Source organism: Delphinapterus leucas, chromosome 20 (genome assembly GCF_059928025.1).
Source record: "Delphinapterus leucas isolate spDelLeu-1000000601 "Yukka" chromosome 20, BTC_Dleu_Yukka2, whole genome shotgun sequence".
NCBI classification, from domain to species: Eukaryota; Metazoa; Chordata; class Mammalia; order Artiodactyla; family Monodontidae; genus Delphinapterus; species Delphinapterus leucas.
In genome coordinates this window covers 16,344,392-16,366,148 of record NC_143148.1, presented here as the reverse complement: position 1 = coordinate 16,366,148, position 21,757 = coordinate 16,344,392, and the positions used below count along the sequence as shown (strand labels likewise).

At 51.8% G+C, this 21,757-nt stretch overlaps 2 protein-coding genes across 7 annotated transcripts in view; both read right to left on the bottom strand.

Annotated features, from left to right (window-relative positions):
• Positions 1-2,373: 2,373 nt before the first annotated feature.
• Positions 2,374-6,048, bottom strand: KRTDAP (keratinocyte differentiation associated protein). The gene is made up of 5 exons (XM_030761393.2): positions 5,930-6,048; positions 4,507-4,548; positions 4,147-4,191; positions 3,221-3,268; positions 2,374-2,541 (listed from the first exon to the last, which is right to left on the bottom strand). Exons 1-5 carry the CDS (start codon positions 6,014-6,016, stop codon positions 2,503-2,505), a joined length of 261 nt encoding a protein of 86 aa, XP_030617253.1. The 5' UTR covers positions 6,017-6,048; the 3' UTR covers positions 2,374-2,502.
• Positions 6,049-11,920: 5,872 nt separating this feature from the next.
• DMKN (dermokine) overlaps positions 11,921-21,757 on the bottom strand; it is a 21,938-nt gene continuing 12,101 nt past the window's right edge. For 2 of the 6 annotated variants that reach the window (XM_089902297.1, XM_089902303.1), the window contains 9 exons: positions 19,358-19,405; positions 19,123-19,170; positions 16,508-16,564; positions 16,143-16,190; positions 14,303-14,344; positions 13,928-13,999; positions 12,902-12,925; positions 12,746-12,793; positions 11,921-12,228 (listed from right to left, as the gene is read on the bottom strand). In XM_089902297.1, the coding sequence (XP_089758423.1) occupies positions 12,746-12,793; positions 12,902-12,925; positions 13,928-13,999; positions 14,303-14,344; positions 16,143-16,190; positions 16,508-16,564; positions 19,123-19,170; positions 19,358-19,405 (387 nt within the window). In that variant the 3' untranslated portion in view covers positions 11,921-12,228. Of the gene's footprint in view, positions 12,229-12,745; positions 12,794-12,901; positions 12,926-13,927; positions 14,000-14,302; positions 14,345-14,980; positions 15,002-16,142; positions 16,191-16,507; positions 16,565-18,424; positions 18,578-19,122; positions 19,171-19,357; positions 19,406-21,757 lie in introns of those variants that run through there. The other 4 variants (XM_089902298.1, XM_089902299.1, XM_089902301.1 and 1 more) reach the window with 4 other exon arrangements.

Below are 21,757 nucleotides of genomic sequence, written 5' to 3'. Positions count from 1 at the left end.
AGACCCAGCCAAGAACCTCGAAGGGTAGAAGGAAAAGATATTTTTTCCTCCCCTCTGATATGTTTAAGGAAAAAATTAAAACATTAATAATAGAAGCCTTCTGTCACTTCCATCCACCTCCCTGTGCCCCTTCCCTGTCACATGATGGTCTCTCCACCTACGAGGTAACCACTATCCTGAATTTTGCATTAATCATTCTCTTGCTTTCCTTTCTTGGTGGTTCTCAAGCCGTTAGCCTCACCTAGAGAGCTTGTTAAGACATGGATTGCTGGGTCCCGTGCCCAGTTTCTGATTTAGTAGATCTGGGGTAGGGCCCAAGAATTTGTGCTTCTCGGAAATTCTCCAGTGGTTCTGTTGCTGCTGATGCCAGGACTACACTTTGAGAACTGCTTTATCTCAAAGGTACTCTTGCCTTCTCTGTGATGACTTGTGTCCTCCCCTAAAACCTAGCCACTCAATAAATGTAGCTTAAGGACTTCCCCTCCTTCTTCCTCTACTCCATTTCCTATCACCCAGTTTATGAGCACTCAGTCTTTGCAAAATAGTTTAATTGATTGTGACATTTGACCACTTTCCATTTTTTTCTTTTCTGTTAATGAGCTCATTTATAAGTTACTTCTCATTAGTGTACGTGTGTCTCTTGTTGTAAGTTAACTAGAAGGACGGGTATAAACAACATTTACATGGCATTCATCTAAACTTTAAGCTCCTTGAAAGCTGGAACCAAGTGAAGGGATTCAGAACATGCCACCCCAAAATATTCTTCTTTAATTATTGATTACTGATCATTTTGAGCTGAAGACACTTGTGAAACAGCAGATACAGGAAGGGCTCTCCCCCTTTCTATCTAAGAGCAGGATGTAAATTTTTCCTTGAGAAAGGTGCCCTCCCTGTACCAGGAAGAGAAGGACATTCTTATCATCAGAGACTGGGAGTTGACTCCGGTCTGTATAAGCAAACTTACTAAAATAACCCTTATCTTTCATTAGTTTCCCTCACATACTTCCTAGTCACTGAGCCACGATTTACTGCCCCTAGTCCAAGGACCTTTGCTTTGTCACATCCCCACAATTTATCATTCTTTTTGTAAAAAGGTATGTACCTTACAGGCTTTTGGGCCTAACAACTTCTTTGGGTCTTCATTTTCCTTCTGTGAAGACACCTGTGTATATGTAAAAAAAAAGAAAAAAATTAAATTTGTATGCTTTTCTCCTGTTAATCTGTCTCATGTCAGTTTAATTATTAGGCCAGCTGCAGAATTTAAGAGGGTAGAAGGAAGTTTTTCCTCCCCCTACACAAGTTTAATTTCCCTGTGTAGTCTACCTCTTCAAGTAAGCTACAGGCCATAATTTGCAAATTCAGTTGCTTGTAAGAGCCAAAAGACAATTAAATAAATGAAACTTGACAAGTGGAACTTTGCTGATCTGGAGACCACGTCCTATGTAAAGAGGGCAGCTATACTTGGATTTAAGCCAATCGCGGGTCCCTTGTTTTCTCATTTTCCCAGTTTTCAAGAGAAACCAGAAATAATCCCAACTAATTCAACATTTTAAGTACACAGAGCAGGCACACAGATTCCATACAGAGTACGCCTGCAGGAACTGAAACTGAATCCATTCCACATTTCTAGACCTTTTCAGTAAATGGATGGATGGATGGATGGATGGATGGATGGATGGATGGATGGATTGGTGAGTGAGTGAGTGAGTGAATAATGAGTGGTAGCTCTGGGGGAGGGGAGCGGTTAGTGGAGAAAACAAGCAATTGTTGAGTACCTGCTCTATGCCTGGCCCTGTGCAAAGGGCTTTATATAGCTTATCTCATTTGACTTTCATAACAAAACTTCAAGGTAGTTATTATCATTCTTGTTTATTTCCACACTCATTTCACAGATAAAGAAAGGAGGCTTAGAAAGGCCCAGGGTCACACCACCAGTTTTCTTTATTTATAACCTACTTAATTGTAAAAACAGGATTTCAGATGAGCTCTTATGATTTAAGCTGGGTCCTGAGCCTTGGATTCCAGATAGCTCTGTTATGCCAAATTGCCACCATCAAAGGAGTCAGGTTCCCAGAAGGCAGGTCAGGAGGGTGCCAGGAGTTCGGGGTGGGGGGGCAGGATTGCTTCCTTGGGGATGTTACCAAACCACTCACAGCTTCATGCTTCTCAAGGATATCAACTAGTACTAAGGTGCTAAGACACAAGGGGTCTCTTGCCGGCTTGATATACCTGCCCTTCCCACTTTCTCCTGTCTCACTACTTACTACCCTCTCAGAAGTCAAGATTTCTGCCTATCAGCCTTGGAGCCCACTCCATCTTAATTCCTTTCTAGAGCCCAGTAGGATAAGGACAGAGACGCAGATACAGGAGCCGTTTGTTTGGAAAACATTTTATTGGAGTTACTGAGGCAGGAAAGAGTGATCATAGATAGGATGGTGATCAGATCCCACACTGGCCCCCTCTTTCAGTGGTATCGGCAGTGCTGAGTCTCGAAGGGGCTGGTCATTGGGCATCGGCAGCTGCACCCGTCAGTCCTCTCAGCTGTGGGGAGAGAGGGTACGGTCAGTTTGGAGACCCTTGGGGCCGGGGAGCCGGAGTCCTAAGAAAGCCCAGGATAGGGTGGGGCCCTGGTGGAAAGGAATCTCTGCCCCAGTCTAAGTTCCTGTTCTCCTCTGAGTTATAGTAGTTGCGATTTCCCTTAGCTTTGTTTTTCTTAATCTTTATTGGAGTATAGTTGATTTACAATGTTGTTAGTTTCAGGTGTACAGCAAAGTGAATCTGTTATACATATACATATACCCACTCTTTTTTAGGTTCTTTTCCCATATAGGCCATTACAGAGTATCGAGTAGAGTTCCCTGTGCTGTACAGTAGGTCTGTATTAGTTATCTATTTTATATATAGTAGTGTGTATGTATATGTCAATCCCAATCTCCCAATTTATCCCTCCGCACCTTTACCCCCGCCCCAGGTAACCATAAGTTTATTTTCTACATCTGTGACTCTATTTCTGTTTTGTAGGTAAGTTCACTTGTAGCCTCTTTTTAGATCCCACATGTAAGTGATACCATATGATATTTGTCTTTCTCTGTGTGATTTACTTAGCTTTGATCAGAAGAAGGTTTATCCTCCTTTCACTTTCCCCACTCTCCCACTGAGATCCTCTGCTTTTTCCCTCACCCCCAGCCTCCTTTCTCTCCTAATGCCCACTGCCTCTTACCTTAGGAAAAGCATCCCAGTTGAAGAAAGGAAGTCTCCTTTTGACAGACTAAAAGAGAAAAAGAGAATGAGAGTGATGTGTTACAGGTCAGGTGAGCATGGATCAGTAAGCGCTTGCTGAAGAGCTCTCTCTAGCGGTGACGGTGTCATTGTTTTATAATTACAGTAAGCATTAATATTTCCTGAGCACTTCTTCTGTGCCTGCCTTATACTGACTGCTTTACGGGCATGATTTCATTTGGTCTTCACAGCAGTCTTTTTTTTTTTTTTTTTTTTGCGGTACGCGGGCCTCTCACTGTTGTGGCCTCTCCTGTTGCGGAGCACAGGCTCCGGACGCGCAGGCTCAGCGGCCATGGCTCACGGACCCAGCCGCTCCGCGGCATGTGGGATCTTCCCAGACCGGGGCGCAAATCCGTGTCCCCTGCATCGGCAGGCGGACTCCCAACCACTGCGCCACCAGGGAAGCCCCACAGCAGTCTTTTGATGTTGGTACTGTCATTGTCTCCACATCACAGATGAGGAAACCATGGCTCAGAGAAGTTAAGACATTTGCAAGAGGGCATGTAGCGAGTATGTGCGGGTCACGCACTACAGGCTCTATTTCCAGCGCTACCACTGACTTAGCCTTCTAAGCTTGGGTAAGTCACCCAACTTAGAACCTCAGTGTCTTCCTGGAGGATGAGGGAATTCGAGTAAACTCTTGACTGATTAGGTTCTTCCTTTTCAGAGATTGTCTTTGTGGGCCACGTTAGGAAAATAAGGTCTGGCCACGACAGCCTCCCCAGGAAGTTTTCTTCAGTTGGGCAGCATCTAAGTGGGACAGTTACTCCCTCCTAGAGCCCAGGAAAGAACCAAAAGGGCTAGACTAGAATGCGTTGCCTCTACCCGGACCAACCGTCAGGAGAAAAAGGGCGCCCAATTGCTTACCTCGAAGAGGGCCTTCCAGTTCAGGAATTCATTAGCCTTAAGAACCTTTGCAGAGAGAGAAAGAGACCAGAAGAGAATCAGTTCCAGGGAAGGACAGAGCTTAGCCCCTAGCCCTCTGGGAAAGGTGAAGGACCATGACAGCTCTGCAAGCTCTCTACCCAGGCATCAATCTCCTTTAGGATTTGGATATTTATGGGGGCCGAATTAAAGAATTAAACTTACAGGTCGCGACTTTTCAATGTTTGGAAACTGGGCATAAGCGGTCTAGGCAAAGATGCAGGGTGTTCAGAAAGTTATTTAGGAACATGAACAGATGGGGGACGAACTCGTAGTCAGATGGTGGGAAAACAGGTGGTTTACCTCCTTGATTCCTGCCACATTATTACCAACGGGGCTTCCTTCCTGGAAAGCGAAGGGGAGAAAGGAGACAAATGATCGATCACACGATGGCAAATCCCCTTCCCCAAACCCTCTCTGCCAGCTCTGCTTCCCTCCACAGGCCAGTCCCATTCTCCACCACGGGGCCTCCGTTAACCCACTCTGTCCCAGTGTGGCGGATGACTGACAGATGTGCACATGTCGAGAAGGGATGGGAGAGTGGCACGGGGGACACAGAGAAGTCGGAGCCCAGGCCCGCATCCACCGTCGGCAGCAGGAAGAGAGGGCGGAGAAAGAGGATTCCTCCCAAGAAAAACGAGCTAGTGCGGTTCTGCTGTGGACTCAGGGTGTTCCCGAGACACCCACGCTCAGCCCACGGAGCTGGGTGTGGGAGATTGGAAGGCAGGTGGGGGCCAAGTTTCTGAGGTGCCCTGTCTGCCTTTACTTCTGGAGGTTGGTTTGCTTTGTGACTTGAATTGCCACCAAAGGCTGAGTCTCCGTCTCCCTGCTCCAGCTGGGAAGCCCACCTCCCACCCCCGGACTTCAGTGCCTCCAATCTGTTGCCATCCCGACCTTAGCTGCCCAGCCTCATTACCCCTCATTTCTTCCTTCCCACAACAGAGGTCACAAACAGGTAGCCTACAGCCTAGACCCAAATGTTTAGATCTCATCACAATTTGGTTTGTTTGTTTTTTAATTTGAATTAAAGGTTTTTAATTAGTAAGAATTCATAAATCCGATTTCCAGGTTCTCTTGAAAATTTTTAAACTCTGGCCACACTGGGTACATTTTCCCACTTAGCAGCAGTCAGATGGCATAGAGACTATCCCCTTCCAGGTTGGGCAAATTCATTCCACCTCCCCTGAGGCCCCACCAGCCCTCTTGCGCACCGACACCACTTGCTGGGATCCTAAGCAGTGGAGTCTGTGACCCCTATCGTAGACTTGCAAATCCAACATGCGCATTCCCCCATCCCCCTCACAGTGCGATAAGGTGGGGAGAGAGGGACCTCAGGATTTTTCCTGGCTGGAGACTGGCTCCTAAGGATTCTTGGTATGGCCTAAGCTCCAGAGGTAGCAGGGCGCTTCTAGCCACCTGAGAGCCATTCCCAGGGATACAAACAAAACAGATGTGGGGCTGAACCCAGACGACCAACTTCAGCCCCTGTCTCCTCTCAGGATGTCCAGCCTCTACCCCACACTTTACCATCCTTTCCAGAAATATAAGCCTCTCTGCCCCTTCCCAGGAAAGCTTTGTCTCCTTCCTTCCTCCTTTCTTCCCTTCCTCAGAGCCCCAGCTTCTCATTCAGCCCCTGGTAATAGCCAAAGATAAGAGCCACTTATCCAGTGACCGATTGAGTCAGCTAACAGGTATAAGAGAAGGAGAACCCAGGTGACGTGCTCACCTCAGAGCTGCCCAGGGCAGCCCCCTGAGCAGAGTGGAACGCCAGGAGAGAGAGAAGAACCACAGCAGCAAGAACTGGGATCTTCATGGTGTCAAGTTTGGGGTGTTCTGAGGCAAGGCAAGGCTTGCCCTTTATATTCCCAGGGAGGCAGATCTGAACAGAACTGGGGTCCCCACCCTACTGACTCACCCCCAGATCCTGTCGCCCACCCCTGGGGCTCTGGGAAGGGGAGGTGTGGACTGTTTCCCACTTACCTTGGATTTCTCAATTCACATTCTGCCCTGGGCACTTGGAAGGTAGGCTGGCAATGGGGTTCTTCAGGCAAATGGAGCTGAGATGGAGACAGGTTGGACCTGTCCCTCCCAGAGACTGGCCATGGCACCCAAGCAACCTCTCCTTTTGTCTTTGTCACTTTGCCTTATATCTCTTCGTTCCTCTCTTATAATTCAGGCTTTTCCCCACCCTATCCAGTTCTGTCTAAACTCCCTATACTGGCATTGAAGGCCTTCCATACTCTGACCTCAACCCACCCTTCTAACTTTTCCTTCTTTCATTCCCTTTGCACATACTTCACATTCTGGCCAAACTGGACTCCTTACCAAAGATATCCTTCTTTTTCCTCCTCCAAGCAGCTGCCCATGCTACCCCTCATGCCTAAAATGCCCTTCTCTCATCTCTTGTTCTCAGAACCCAACATCCATCCTGGATTAAGCTTCCCGGATGTCTCCTATCATCTGTCATCCCCCTTCCCAAACTTCTCCCTTCTCGTAATTGCCGTAGCGATTCATTTGTATCTCTCTGGCATTGTACCTAGAGTAACTTGCGTTCTTCCCTCTTAGAATAGCAAGTTCTTGAGGTCAGGAACTATGTCTTAATCACCTATGCATCACCATGCCCTAGCACCATGCCCTTACGCAGTGGAGGTGGATTCAACATACGCTAGGTTGGATATCTTAGAATTCAAGCATCCTTCCACCAAGTTGTGCGTTTTCTTCCTTTGGGGCCGGACCCATTATCCAGCTGCCCATCTTATACTCTTGGGTCTTCAGAGAGGTAACTGTCTTGAGCTAAGAAGACAAAGAATAGAGAAACACGGGGACTTCCCTGGTGGTGCAGTGGTTAAGAATCCGCCTGCCAACGCAAGGGACACGGGTTCGATCCCTGGTCAGGGAAGATCCCACATGCCGCAGAGCAACTAAGCCCGTGCCTCGCAACTACTGAGCCTGAGCTCTAGAGCCCCCAAACCACAACTGCTGAGCCCACGTGCCGCAACTAGAGAAAGCCTATGCATCAATGAAGACCCAACGCAGCCAAAAATTTAAAAAAAGAAAAAAAAAGAATAGAGAAACACAAAAAAGCAAAAATAGGTCTTAGAGCTACCCAGTTGGGCTCTAGGTCCTGAACTTTGAGCACCCACACCATTTCGTTGAGCTTATTCTGCTCCCCACCTGACTCCCCCAGCTTGACAGTTGTATCACCTCAAAGTGACAGAACATCCTAATCGAGTAGCGTTCTCCACAACTGAGGCTCAGGTGGCCCAACCGGTTCCTGGTGTAATAGGGAGGTGCTGGAACATAGACGGGTGCTGCCAGGACAAAGCAACACCTCATTTCAGCGTGGGCTCTTTACCCCGTCCTGATGCAATACACAGAGATAACAGGCCTGGAGGTGTAGCGGGCTGGATCTTATCCACCAACAGTCTTCATGAACCCCAGAACCTGGCACTTCAGTTCGATTCTCCTCCTGCCCCTACTCTCCAGTCCCCGACATCCCACCCCTCTTGAGCCTCCGGAAGCCTCCTCCGTTTTTCTAATGGCACCTCCCCTTTCGCAGAGCTACCTGAGGAGGCGGTGCTTGAGGAAAACTCGCTAAGCACAGATGACCATGTCATGCAAGGCTGGTGTTCCTAGAGGGGACGAGTGAGAAAATGACAGATGGGTGGAGCGCCTCCCCAAAAGGTTTTTCTGGAGGACACAAGTTTTTATGTGTAATGAATTCTCACCAATTCATTAACAGGGACTGAAAGAACTCATTAACCGCCGTTAACTGCCTCTGTCATCATAGCGTCAACTGTGAACGAAGTTGAATGAAGAATGAGCAGAATGAAGGGTCAACAAAGGAGAGCTGATATTCAGTGATGAAGTCCAGTCAGACCTGCTAGTGGAGGAGCACTTCAGCCTGGGTAACTCCAGAGCAACAGAGGAGCCCAACACCGTCATCCGCTGGGCTTCAGCTTTCTTTTCCAACAAATTCATTTCCCTGTTTCCCTTTTTCCTCCTCACGCTAATGCTGCTAATAATAATGTTAGCCAATTTATTGATGTCGTACTCTGGGGCAGGCCTTGTGCTAGGTATTCTAAATGCATGATCTCACTGAAATATCACAGTGCTTCTGTGAGACAGGTATTAACAGTTATCCACATTCTGCAGGCAGGGGAACCACAGCACATAGAGGTTAAATAACTCACCCTAGGTCACACAGCCAGGTTGTGGCAAGGCCAGTGTTAGAACCCCAGAGTTCCAGAGGCTGCCCCTGTCTTGCCCCTTTGCTGTACTGTGTCCTACCAAGGGCCTCGGCCAGCCCACCTAACGCCCTGTATGAATTAGACCATGCCCTGAGAGTCGGGGGGCAAGGCTGCAGGTAGCCCCCTTTTGTCCTCTCGACCGGATGTCATTTTGTGGTGTGCAGCCTGCACAGCCATAGGTGGCAGCTCTGAGCAGACATGCATTAGTTTCAGTGGGTTAAACTATGCTCTTGCCAAATGAAAACCGAGAACTGAGAGATTGATGGTACTCAATGAGCATACGTCTCAGGGTGAACCTGTGATTGCCTCAGATTCCAGATGCCTCTTATAGTATGAGCATCTTGTCACAGCAAGTGTGTGTTTAAAAGACAGTCTTCTAGCTCTAGTGTTTGAAGTTTTAGTGTTTAAAGATGGGTTCTTTTATATAATGCCTCTAAATACAAGCCTACTACTTCATGTGCACAACCAAAGGAATTCTGTTCTTTTTCTGGAGGAAAAAAACTGGCTGTGCTAGACTTATGATCGATCTCCATTTGGCATTTTCAAGGGTAATTTTGGCTTTACATGATTTATGCTGTAAATGCTAATCTAGAGTCTGGTGTCTCTCTCCCAGTTCCCTCCCCTTCCCCCACCTAAACTGCCTCAGTGAGTTTGTGTTCCCCGAGTGCGCAGTGTCCAATGGTTGGGCAGGCTGGGGAAGAGAGGGTAGGGGGATGCTCACTGGCAGAGGGTCCCAGCGGTTGGAGTAATGGGTGGCAGGAGAATCTACCTGGGATTCAGCGTCGGCTGCATCACAGAGGGTTAGTGGAGTCGGACAGAGGCACAGAGCCTGGCTCTGCATCACCCCAGCTCCAAGTCTGCTCGATCTAGTTCCCACTCCGAGAATACCAATAAACCCCTGTTTTCCCACAGGCCTTCGCCCACCCCACCCCAAATCTGCCAGAACTTGAGTGTGGGTAGGAGGCCAGGCCCAGCCTTGATTGCTACATTACAGACACACCTAGGGGCTGGGAGCCAGCCTCCTGGGTTCAGGGAGGGAATGGGGGATTTGAAGGGATGCACACTGGGGCCTCAGGGTCTTGGTGAATATCTAGGTGAAAAGCCTAGAATCATTGGAGAGAAAGGGGGCTGGGGTGTGGGCTACTGGGGGGCAGAGCCCAGGGCATCCCTGTCCCGTCCTGTCCTCCCTCTGCCAGGGTTAGGGTCACACCCAAGAAAGCAATCACGCTGCCCAGCAGGTCTGGTTTCTTCCTTCACCGCCCACCCTCTGCCCTGTGCACGCTTTGCTTAAACTTCTCCCAGGAAGACCTCTTGGATTGAGCCCACTTAATTCTGATCTCTCCTTCCATCCTCTAACCCAAATATTTATTAAACAGCCATTTTGACTCCTGGTGCTGAGGATTCGAGATGGACAGGGTACGTGTCCTGTGAAGCTTGCGTTCCAGTTAAAGAGAGACAGATTACAACCTAACAAAAAATTAGGAAACAAGATCATTTCGAGAACATGACAAGGTCTGTGAAGAAAATAAAACAAGGTGACGTGATAGCGATTGGGTAGTTGTCGTCGGTTAAGCTGGCTTGGGGTTTTGAATTTAGACCAAAAGTCGTTAAAGTTTCAACCTTCTGAAGATCTCGGGTTCCAGGGACGGGTAGCAGCGGTGTTCCTCGGGAGCCTTTCCCAGCAGGTCCAGGTTGACATTGGACAGGGAACCAGAGGCAAACGGTGCTGAGCCATGCCGAGGGGATGTTATTCTACAACTAATGGAGCTTGTGGGGGATTCTGAGCAGGGGAAACTCCCTGGCTGCCGTGGGACAATGGACGTTAGGGGAAAATCGAAAGTCGGAGGCTCTGCCATGAAGCTGCTTCAGAGGCTCCGGCAGGACAAAGGGGAGGCCTGCCGTTTTATGAGAGTCCTTTACACCTGAGGGCCTTAGCCTGTGCTTTAAACTTCAGAGGGTGGCTTTCAGCCTTTTGGACCAGGAACGCCCCAAGTCCAGAAACAATGCTGACCACTTCAGCTTCTCCCTCAGTCCCTCAGGGACTGGCACGTGGCGACCCGAGGTCCAGCAGTCTGTAGCCCTCACCCCACACCCCAGGAAGCCCGCTGTCAGTCAGCGGGAAGGACTGAGCCTCAGCCCCCGGGAAGGACCGTGCTCTCTTCCCTGTGGCTGCGAGGAGGTAGTGCAAGGCCCTCCCTTCCCAGGTGAAACCCAAGATGAATAGAAGGCAGGAGCCGCAGTTTAAGGACAGAAGTGAGAAGAGGATGCACATCAAGTTGGTTCCCCCAAGTCCTTTTGGGGCCCGACTTCTTTCATTTATTCATCAACTGAGGCCCACCCTGTGCCAGCCCCTGGGCTAAGCCCTGGGAACGCAACAATGATCAAGGCAGGCAGCAGTCGTGCCCTCGGGGAACTTGCAATCTCTGAGGGCGTCACTGAAGCTGGCAGGGTGCTTCCTGTCCTCCTTTCATTTCCTGGGTCCACGAGAGGTGGTCAAGGACCTCCGAGGTGTCAGAGAGCGGTGGGGCCCCTTAGTTTAGGCTCACTGTGTGAGCTTGGCGGGACTTTGCTCAGAGACTCTAAGCACAGACTCCCCGCCCCGTGCCCAGGGCTCCTCGGCTGGTGATCAGCCCGGGCTCAGCCTGCGCCCCGGCTTCTGGCTGTTTCCTTGGTGCATGAATGGAGTAGAAGTTTTTCACCACACCTCTGTCTCCTGGAGAGCCTCTACGGCACGTGACAAGGGACTGGGTACTCGCCACTCCCCCCAGCTTCCTAAACATGTCAACCCAGACTCACCCTTGTCCACACCTTGGTGTGTGCACGAGGCTGAGTCTGAGGCGTATTCTCTGCCGGTCCCGCGCTCTTCCTTCGCTCTTCCTTCTGCCCCGCCCTGACCCTCCAGGATGGGTCTCCTCTCTTGGAAGAGTCCCTTAACTCCCACCTCCTGATTTCAGTAGCTCCCCTGTGGCTTTTTCAGGCCAGCGGAACATCCGTGACTGCTCCAAGTGCAGTAAGCCTGCTAGTCACATGTAAATTGGGCAAAGATGATTTTTCACAGATGGAGAAACCCAGGCCCGGTGAGATCCGCTACTTCTCATCAGGACGTCCCAGTCTTCTCTCTCTCGGCCCATCCTGTATACCCCTCTCAGGAGGAAGGCGAGTTACCTGCCCCTGAACCTCCCTCTTCCCTCCTCCCTGATCCAGGCCATCAGTGTAGTATTAAAGAATAAAATTTGCCAAAGTTGGGCTTCCCTGGTGGTGCAGTGGTTGAGAGTCCGCCTGCCGATGCAGGGGACACGGGTTCGTGCCCCGGTCCGGGAAGATCCCACATGCCGCAGAGCGGCTGGGCCCGTGAGCCATGGCCGCTGAACCTGCGCGTCCGGAGCTTGTGCTCCGCAAGGGGAGAGGCCACAAAAGTGAGAGGCCCGCGTACCACAAAAAAAAAAAAAAAAAAATTTGCCAAAGCCTTAGGGAAACAAGACTCATGTTTTATTTCCACAGAGAAACTCTAAAGTAGGACGCGCCTCCTGAATTTCTGTCATGGTAACTTCAGGTCACAAAATGGAGCAGGTGAAGCAATGGCTGGTGTATCCACTGAGACTGACGGTCAAGGAGACACCACAGTGGGTGGGAGGAAACAAGGGACAGACAGATAGGCACCCAACCTAGAAAAAGCAGGTGTTAGCACCCATACCAAGAGCTGGGGGAGGGGCACAGTCAGGTCCCTTGATGACTGATGGTTTTCAGGGCTTCAGTCGCAGTTGGAGGTGATTTTCTAGAAGACAAGAAAAGAGAAAATGGTAGAACACGGCCACTCCTAGAGCTGCTGAAATCAGGCATCCTCTCACCCAGCTTCTGCACCCACAGTTCCCTCGTGTCCTGCCTATGTCACCTGCGGTCCCCTCACTTTCACTCCTCCCTAAAACAAACATTACCTCTTCCCCACCGGCGACTCGCGTCTTTCTGCCTCTGAGCCTTTAAACCCGAAAGGCTCACCTCACTACAGTCCCCCCCGCCCCCCCCACAATGCCTATCCTGTTCCCGCTGCTGTTCTCTGGCCCTGCCTCTGTCAGGCCACCACCCAGCACTCAGAGGGTGTTCCGAGCGTTCTAGGTCATCTTCTCATGAGTCTTTCTCCACACCCCATGCTGGGGTCTCCTCCTTAATACCTTTAGTGTGTCCACCCAGAGCAAAGGGAGTGCCAAGCCCCCAGCCCTCCCTCCCCCCGCCCACCCCCGGGGCGGTGCGCCTCAGCTCCTGGCTGCAGCCTTGCACAGCTCACTGGCACTCACCTACCAAAACTTCACCCACTGCAGCAGGTCAGGTCGCGCCCGGGAAGCCTGCAGGACGAGGAGAATGTCTGAGTGGACAGAGCACCGTCCCCGGCACACCCTCTGGCCTCAGACCCCTTCTCTCACCAGCCGGATTTTCTCTGCCCTAGTACTTACCGAGGAAGAAATCGTGACTCCCCCCTGTAAAGAGAAGATCAGAGGAGGTGAGGTGAGGACCTCAGTGCCCTCTCTGTACTCGACCATGTCCTTAGGGCTCAGGAAGGGCCCATGGCGGGGACAGGCTCAGATCAGGATCACCCCAAAGGTCCTTTGGTCTGATTGTGGCCCTTCAGCCACAGCAGATATCTCACCCTGAGTGCATTTTACCCAAGATGATATTGAACATGGTCCCTGAGCACACACTGACCAAGGGGAGTGAAAAGAGGAAAGGTAGGTCTCCCTCTGCCTGCTAGGGGATAGAAATTGGCCACGAGCAATGGGCAGAAGTGGGTACCCACAGGTAGTGTTAACTGCATCTTCACCTCCTTTCAGTCAGCAGCTAGATTCTGATCTCTCAGTAGAAGTCCTCTCCCCAAGGGCAGGGGCTTTATTACTCTGAGAGATGGAGGGATAACACTGCCTGTTTGTTTGTTCGTTTCTAAGCAGCCTAATTAGTACGTAGCACATTCATTTACTGAATTTATCAGATTGTTTTCTTTGCACCGGGATAAAACAAAATCGTCAAATTGTTTTTCCTGTTATCTCCTTTGTGAAAGGAAGCATTTATTTTCCCACCAACCAAGAGTTTCTGGGCTGGCCTCCTCTCCCCAAGAAAGGTCAGCAGACAAAGGAAAGCTGTCTGTCTGTTTTGCCGTGTGCCGTGTGATTTTTTTTTTTTTTTTTGGAGCCTTATATTCTTCACTGAGAGGATCTTGGGTCCCAGTTTTCTCCATGGCAGGTGATGTACCCACGGCTCCCCTAGAACCTTTTCTGAGTGAGTGGGTGTGAACCTTCTACCCTTCTCTTCCAAACTGCTCTCAGGGAGCTGGAGTCCCCCTGCACAGGGGTGGGGTGACATGACTATCAAAGTGAACAGGATTCGGCCTCAGCTAGCCTACCCAGAGGACCTTGGCAGTGAAGGCCTCCCCCGTCACCCCCAGGCAGACCCCCTGCAGTGGGAGTCAGGAAGGTTGCAAGCCTTACCTTAGGGGGGATCTTGGCTGAGTACTGCCCCCCACTGGCAGTAGAGTGTGTCTGCTGGTTATAATCGTAGTTCTGCGGAAGGAAGCAGGGGGCGGGAGAGAAGGGATGAAGGCATTTTGCTCCCACATCCCGGCCCTGGCTGGACCTTTCTCAAAGCCCCTGCCTCCTCCCCTCCTTGTGTCATGTGTTTTCTTCTACAGAATCTCCTTGAGCCAGAGCCCACACCCTCACCTCGCTTTATGGTCCCAGCCCAGATGGCCCTGCCTCCCTCGTCCCCCTCCAACTTTCCCAGCTCCTCAAGTGTCCCTGGGGAGGTGAGGCGAGGAGACCAAGGAAAGAAGTGAAGTCTGAATCAGGTGGTCGGGTGGCAGTTACCTTAGAAGTTACAGCTGCCGCATCTTGGCATACTGTACCAGGCTGAGAAAATTACAGAACGGGGGGCATGAGGAGAGAGAACTGCAGATTGGCCACACCCGGGAGCAAGGCTGAGAGGAACCAGGGACCTTCTAGGGCCTCCTGAGGGAGGGGCTCACCTGACCAGCACCGTCTACCCTCCTCTGGTCCGATGACGCACGGATGCGAAGGGAGAGGGCACCACGGTGAGGGTGGCTCCGTGGTGCTTCAGGCCTTGCTGGACTCTCGAGGCTCCAGCATCCCACCACCCAGGCTCTGCCCTCCCTTTAGAGCCCCAGCATCCCGCCTGGCCCACCCCACCCCTCTCAGTAGTCTGTGATAAGTGCTGCCTACAGAGAAGGCCTGGAGGAAACTGATGGCCCAGATAGACACAGGACAGATTTCTACACTCAGCATTGGGCAGCCAGGGTAGAGAACGGGTTGGCAACACCTCCGCCACCCAGGCACCTGGAGCCGGAGCTAGAATAACAAATGAGCGGTACCCGCACAAGCTCCCGGGGCAGAGCTGGGCACCTCAGCCCCAGCCCGCCTTCTGCCTGCAGCAAACCCTGCTCCCCTCATAGGCCTTTTAATCCCTGTTCCCAAATGCTGTTCTCTATATGGTCCTTGGAAGGATGGTCTGTTATTCATAGAGGCGAAGTGGAGTACGTTAGGTTAGCTCTGGGTCAAAGGAGAGAAAGGAAGGGGAGAAATACAAGAAAGCAGATGGAGCCCCCTTAAGAAGCACTGCAGATGCGCTGGCCACCTCCCCTGCCCCGATCGAGGCAAGAGGAAAATCTCCTCAGTAGGAGGGAAGTTTAGTTCCTGCCATTGTCACTTCTCTACTAGAAACACACACACACACACACACACACACTCACACACTCTCTCTCTCTCTCTCTCTCTCTCTCTCTCAGGGTCAGAATGTTCTTCCCAAGCCTGGCTTAACTCTCTACCTTATCCATACCTGACTTCTAACCGCACTGTTAGGCCTTACACGGTGGGCACAAACTGGTAGACCGCAGGCCTCCAGACATTTTTTGCTTGGTCCACATGTTTAAATTAAATTAGTTGAAAACCAGATTTCTAGCTTTTCTTGAAAAATCAGACAATGTGGCCCCATCTGTCCAGCCTCACGTGCCCACATGGACAAGTGAGTGGGCAGCCCTTGCCTCAGTGCCCAAGCGTCCTGATTCCCGAAGGCCACTGGCCATGCAGAATGGACGTGTGGCCTTTGACAGGACCCAGAGGCCCTGCCCATCCTTCCCAGAACCCAGATAATCAGACCCCCTGCAGCTGCCTGCACTCGACCTTGACCCTCCGTCCTCCCCCCATGCACACTGCCCTCCCGCCGCCCTTCAACTTTCCTCCCTAGTGACCCCTTTCCAGCCCTGAGAGTTGGCCCCAGTCCCAGGTCCCTCCCTCTTCCCCACCCCATGGTCCCCTCCACCTGCTCACAGCAGCTGTGGCTTCCCCCAAGCCAGGCCACGCCCAGCCGGAACAGCAGCAGGCGGAGACAGTGGCTGGCTTCATGATCTTGTGCCTATGGAGGCCCTAACCCTGGACCTCGGCTTTTATCCCAGGGAGGACCTCCCACTCTGCTCCTTCTTCAGTGACTCACAGCTTCCCTCTCCCATCCCACCTCCACTGGTGAGGCGTTGCACAAAGGGAGGAAAGTGGGAAGGGAGGGAGGCACCCCCCCCCTCAGCAGGGATGGGGAGGAACCGGAACAGAACCTGCAAGCCACTGCCCAGGGCCCAGAACCCCGCGTCCTCAGAGCTGAGCTTCCCGACCCTGAAATGAGGGGTCCCACTGCCCTTACCTCAGTAATTGCTTTCCAGTTCAAGAAAGGAGTGTTGTGTTTGAACTTCTGGAGGGAGAAGGAGAGATGAGTGGGCCGTGAGGAAAGAGAATTCCAAGGGTGGAGGGGGGCAGCTGGTTGGGAAAGTTTGGCGCTGGGTGTAGTTTGGGGTTAGATAAAGATAAGCCTACAGGAGACTGAGGGTGTCAGCATTTCTGATGGCATTGGTGATAAGACTTGGGTGAGATTACCTATCTCAAAAGTGAGAAGAGGGGGAATTTTGTGACAGGTAGGCTGGAGGGAGGGGTAGCTGCCTTGAGGGAGGGAGGGGAAAGGGACAGGATGACCAGGATCCTCAGTTCTTCAAAGACGGAGAATTCTCCTACCTCCCAGAGTCGACTGAAGTAGAGGAGGATGCGAGTCCTGAGACTTGGGACTTGGTTCTGTGGATAAAAGTGGGGAACAGGTGAGCAGGGAGTCTGACCCCTGCTCACCTAAGCCCCTCTGCTCCTGCGACCACCATTCCTCAGCCTACAGGATTCACTGTGACTAAGGTCCAGGGGGAGCTGGGTGTCTTTAGGGACACCAGAAAACTGTTTCTGGAAACAAGGAGAGAGAAGCTAGGTCTCTGGAGCCACTAACCACCCCTCCGCCACATACACAGCACACGACACCATTCTTCTCTAGCCCCGTTTCCCCCCCAGCCTCAGGCAGAACACAGCTGTGGCAAAACCTCAGGACCAGAACCTGCCCCTGACATTCCCACTTTTTCACCTGCCATGCCACCTCCAGCCCATCTCCCAAAGCTGTAGGGCTGAAGTCTCCCCTTCCTAACCCCTCCTGGAACAACAGTGGAGATGTAAGAAAGGAGGAGACACCAGGAGTGTGGGAGAGCTGATATTTATTTCAAGGACAAGGGTTGAGATTAGTGGGGAGACAGTTGCTTCCCTGGTCAGGGGGGCTTCCCTGGTGGCGCAGTGGTTAAGAATCCGCCTGCCAATGCAGGGGACATGGGTTCGAGCCCTGGTCCGGGAAGATCCCACATGCCGTGGAGCAACTAAGCCTGTGTGCCACAACTACTGAGCCTGTGCTCTAGAGCCCACGAGCCACAACTACTGAGCCCGCGTGCCACAACTACTGAAGCCCGTGCAACTAGAGCCCGTGCTCTGCAACAAGAGAAGCTACCGCAATGAGAAGCCTGCGCACCGCAACGAAGAGTAGCCCCCGCTCTCCGCAACTAGAGAAAAGCCCGGGCACAGCAACGAAGACTCAACGCAGCCAAAAATAAAAATAAGAAGTAAATAAAAATTTTTTAAAAAAAGAGAATGGGTTGGGGCCCCCATCCATCTGGAGGTCACGGGGTGCGAAAACTCCTCTGGTCCTGAGCAAAGAAATAAGTTCTAAGGGGGAAGTCAATGACTAGGAATTCAGGGACTAGTGGACCAAGCCAAGGGTAGATTGGACACCTGCTCCGGAAATCCGCAGGGACCTTTTGGCCCACGGCTTTCATCGGGGCAAATCCAGAGAGTCCAGCTTGGGCTTGAAACCCACCCCACCCCCATACTTGCCAGGAACGTTTGGTCCCCCGTCCTTGCTCCTCACCCTGGCTGAAGTCCTCGGCTGCCTCGTCGCACCTCCCTCCGCTGTGAAGGAGCTGGGGACGCTCCATCCTCTTCTCTGCCCACCTCTGTGCTGCCCCTTCCCTAGGAGATCCGATCCTCGGGGGAGCCACCCCAAATGAATGCCACCTGACTGCAAGCACTCCCCTTACTGCCCCCCTGGATGTGCAAAAACGTTTGGCTGTCAGTCCTCTGGCCCTCTGGGAAGTATCTGTGTGTGCCCTGGTTCTCCCATCAGACCCTAAGTGCCCCACGCTCAGGGGCCTGGTCTCCCCGTGGTCCATGGTAGGGAGTCTCACCCCTACCAGAGACAGTTCTTTACGAAACAGAACAAAACAGTCTATTTTGTTCATCCAAAACAGGACTCCGCTGTAGCTGGGAGCTTCTGCATCTCCTGTCTTTCACTCCCCACCTTACCGCCAGAAAGTGACGTTCCTGAGGGCTGTCCCTTTGCCTCCCCGCCTGCCACCAACCCCCTCCCTCACAAGTTCTGGAGGGCAGGGGTCCTAGTCTGCCTTCTTTTACGTGAAGGGTCAGAAACTACACTGCCCACAGGAGCCAGGCGGGTGGCTAGAAGAACTGTGGTGGGCGGTGGGAGTCTGACCACGGGGGAGCGAGTGCCCACGGCAAGAAGCAGCTACCTCTCGAAAGAGGGGCCCGGTGTTGCCGTACTGTTCTTTACAAATGAGTCAAACAGCCGGTGGGCCGCAGATTGCAGCTTCTGCCTTTGGTATCTGGATTGTTTATTTGTCCTTCACCTCCTCTCTCAGTCCACATCCTCTGCTCTGGAGGTACATCTGCTATTCTGGTGTCAAATCAGCCTGGCCAGGGCTTCCGCTGCAAGAGGAAGGGGTGGGTGGGGAGGAAGGAGAAGCAGGTTCTGGGCCCCAAGCGACTCCTAACATTACATATGTGCAGGGCCCGGACTGATGGCACCGCCAGGCTCTCGGCATGTTCGCTTGCTTTTCCCATCTCTCTGGGCATCAGTCCTCAGGTGGTCTTTTAGCTTTGCCTGATGATTCGGTCCGTCCCCTACCTCTGCCTCTGGTTCCTGAGGATTAGGCCTACTGACTCTCCCCTTAACCTTCTGGTGTCAAAGGGGAAACTGAGGTTCAGGCCACTTCAGGTCTGCATGTTGAGACATGAAAGAGGCCCATTCCCTCCTCGTCCCCCCACTCCCAGCTGCTTGCAAGTTCCCCCTCTCTTTTCAGGTCTCTGCTGTCCTTCCTCCTTGTTTTCATCTTTTCTTTTTAAAGCACTGGCTGGAATGCTGTCTTCGTGACCATCATCATTGCTCCCTGGCTCACCAAGCAAGGGTTTAGCTTTCTTCTCTATATCCCTTCTCCCACAAAGATCAGAATGAATGGCCTTCCAGCCCTTACCTTGTTGATGGTGTCCCAGTTCACGAAACCCAGCTTGGATTTTAAATTCTGCAGAGAAAAAGAAGGAGAATGACCAAATTGGGTCATAAGGTAATTGGCTCAGGGCCCCAGGACAAGAGAGGTCAAGGGCCACTGCTGACAGTCATTATAGAAAGAAGACTTCAGCCTGTGGGACCAAGGGACAGAGGTTTGATTTTGCAAAGGAGAGCGAGCAGAGCACTCTTGTCAAACTCACCTTCCAGAAAGTGTCCAAGCTGAAGAGCCCAGGAAACGTCTGAGAGTTCTAAGGGACCGATGAGAAACGGGATGAGAGTAAGAACCCATGCTGTGAGCACGAGGCAGGGGCAGGAGATATGGGTGTCGGGCGGAGGCAGGGGTTGCTTGACACCACGGTCCCAGCCCAAGGAGGAGTGACCTCCTCATTCACCAAGATGTTGTTTCTATTGACAGCTTCCCCTCCCCCGCTAGACCCTTGCCCCTGGGTGGGGAAAAGGGAACTGATGGTCAAGGCTCTACATCCTGTCGTGCATGCCACCTATCACCCCACTCCTGGCCCACCCTTCTCCGCCTCTGGTCGAGCCACCTTCTCCTCTTCTCAACACAGCACCTAAGAGCCCCACCTCCAGAAAGCCTTCCTGGACTGACTCGCTACTTGCTCAGCAGGATAACCCCACCCAGTCCCTTGAATCATATCCATATTCGTGTCCCCCCCCATGCCCTGCCCCCCCCCCAAACACTGCTAGTAGCCAATATGTAGTCCCACTGTGCGCGGGGCGCTGCGCCTCCACCCGCCACTTTCCCATGTGGAGATGCCTCCACTTTACAGATGGAGAAACTGAAACGTAGAGCTGTCCAACAGCTTTTCTCAGCATCTGTCTCCGTGTCAGACTCCAGTGTCGGGACTCTGAGCCACCTTGACGTGATTATGATGCAAAAGCGCTGCAGTAACCAAGGGGGGTGAACAAGTTAGGCTTTGCTGTCCCCATTTTACCCAAGAGGGAGCCTGGGCTCAGAGAGGTTAATCGACTTGCCTGATGACACACAGATGACAGGTAACACAGCTGGCGTTTGAACCCCCATCTTCTGAATCAAAGCTCACTGCCTTTCCACTTGTCAACCCTGCCTTCTTAAATATGGTTTAAAAAAATATCCCCTTGATTATTCTGTCATTTTTGTCTGTTTTTCCACCTCACTATATATTGAAGACTTTGGTAGTATAAAACTAGAAATAGAATTACAAACTGGGAGAGGGTTTCTTAAAACCTGTCTACCCATGAAAGGTTAGTATCCCTGATATGCAAGGAGCTCTCCCAAGAGCCTTCCAGGGTGGCACCACCACCCCTCGCCTCCTCCTCCCCGTTAGGCGTGCTCCTCGCCCTGTGGGCCCCACTCAACCCCCCGGGGCACGGGCTGGCAGCCTCTCCAGGATGCCTGTTAGAAACCAGAATCTCAGCCCCAGCCCAGCCCTGCTGAATCCGAATCTGTATTTTCACAAGACCTCTAGGTGATTCCTGTGAGCCTTAGCCAACACTTCCTCTGTCAGCATAGCAGTTGCTGAAGGAGAGGCAGATTTCGAGAATAACTAGGAGGGAAATTGTACGCTCTCGAAACACTGTTTCCATGTACGCTCTCGAAACACTGTTTCCATGTACGCTCTCGAAACACTGTTTCCAAAGTCCTTCAGAGAAGTCACCTGAATACTGTTTACCCGCAGGGTATAGGACGTTTGAAACAATCATGTTTCTAGAAGGATTGGTTTTCATACGATTTTTCACAGCCCCATCTGTGGTATAAAGTGAGGTATATCATGTAAGGATCCGCAATTAATTGTTACTTCGGAGCTGGTTAGTCTTTTTAGGAGCATGTGTTTGGTTTCTTCCCTCTAGATTGTAAATTCCCCAGAGAGGGGTTTGGGACCAGAGCTAGCCTTAGGAGGGGACACCGGAGCGGAGTTGCATTGAGGAGGGCACACAGCTGCCGTGATGAGCTGCCGTCACTGCAAGTTCGCCTCTCACCTGACCCCCAGATTCCCCGGACACGTGGACTTCACTGCGTGGATTATCGCACGGTGGGAGAGAGAAAGAGAAACTCTCATTTCCCACGAAGACACCTAGTCCAGTCCCCAGACTGCAGCATTTTAACTCCGTGGCTGGCCCGGGTCCGCCGACCCGGCGGCAGTCAGCCCGTTCCCCGCCCATCCCTCAACGCCTCTTGTTTTCCTTCCCACGGTTCGGGGCAGATCTGCACAGACAAGCCCTCTCCAGGCGCTCACCTCGGGTTTGTTCCCACCACTTCCACCCCTGCTACCCAAGGAGGAGCTGGTATTGTATCCCAGCAAGGGAAAGCGAGAGTCCATGTGGGGTCTCCAAAGGGCTTGGAAGGGCCCAAATCGTTCCCAAAATAGGAAGTCATCCCATAAGAGGCGCTATGATATTTTAACGCCCTGCCCAAGCTCCACACTGTCCCATCTTCAGCTGGTCAGTCATGGAGGGAAGTTATTCGGGGCACGGAGAAGGGTAGGTGTGGCCACGTGTATTTGGAAATGTGGGGTAATTGGGGGATTCTGAGCTGCTGCCGTCCAACCTCCACTTCATGCCAGGGGTGGAAAAGCCACTGGAGGCCAACTTCATAAGAG

Excerpts from the sequence above, each read along its gene's own strand:
- KRTDAP (XM_030761393.2), bottom strand. The coding sequence starts at position 6,016 with ATGAAGATCCCAGTTCTTGCTGCTGTGGTTCTTCTCTCTCTCCTGGCG. Across the intron at positions 4,549-5,929 it reads CTGCCCTGGGCAGCTCTGAG|GAAGGAAGCCCCGTTGGTAA; the intron begins GTGAGCACGTCA and ends TTCGCTTTCCAG. Across the intron at positions 4,192-4,506 it reads ATGTGGCAGGAATCAAGGAG|GTTCTTAAGGCTAATGAATT; the intron begins GTAAACCACCTG and ends CTCTCTGCAAAG.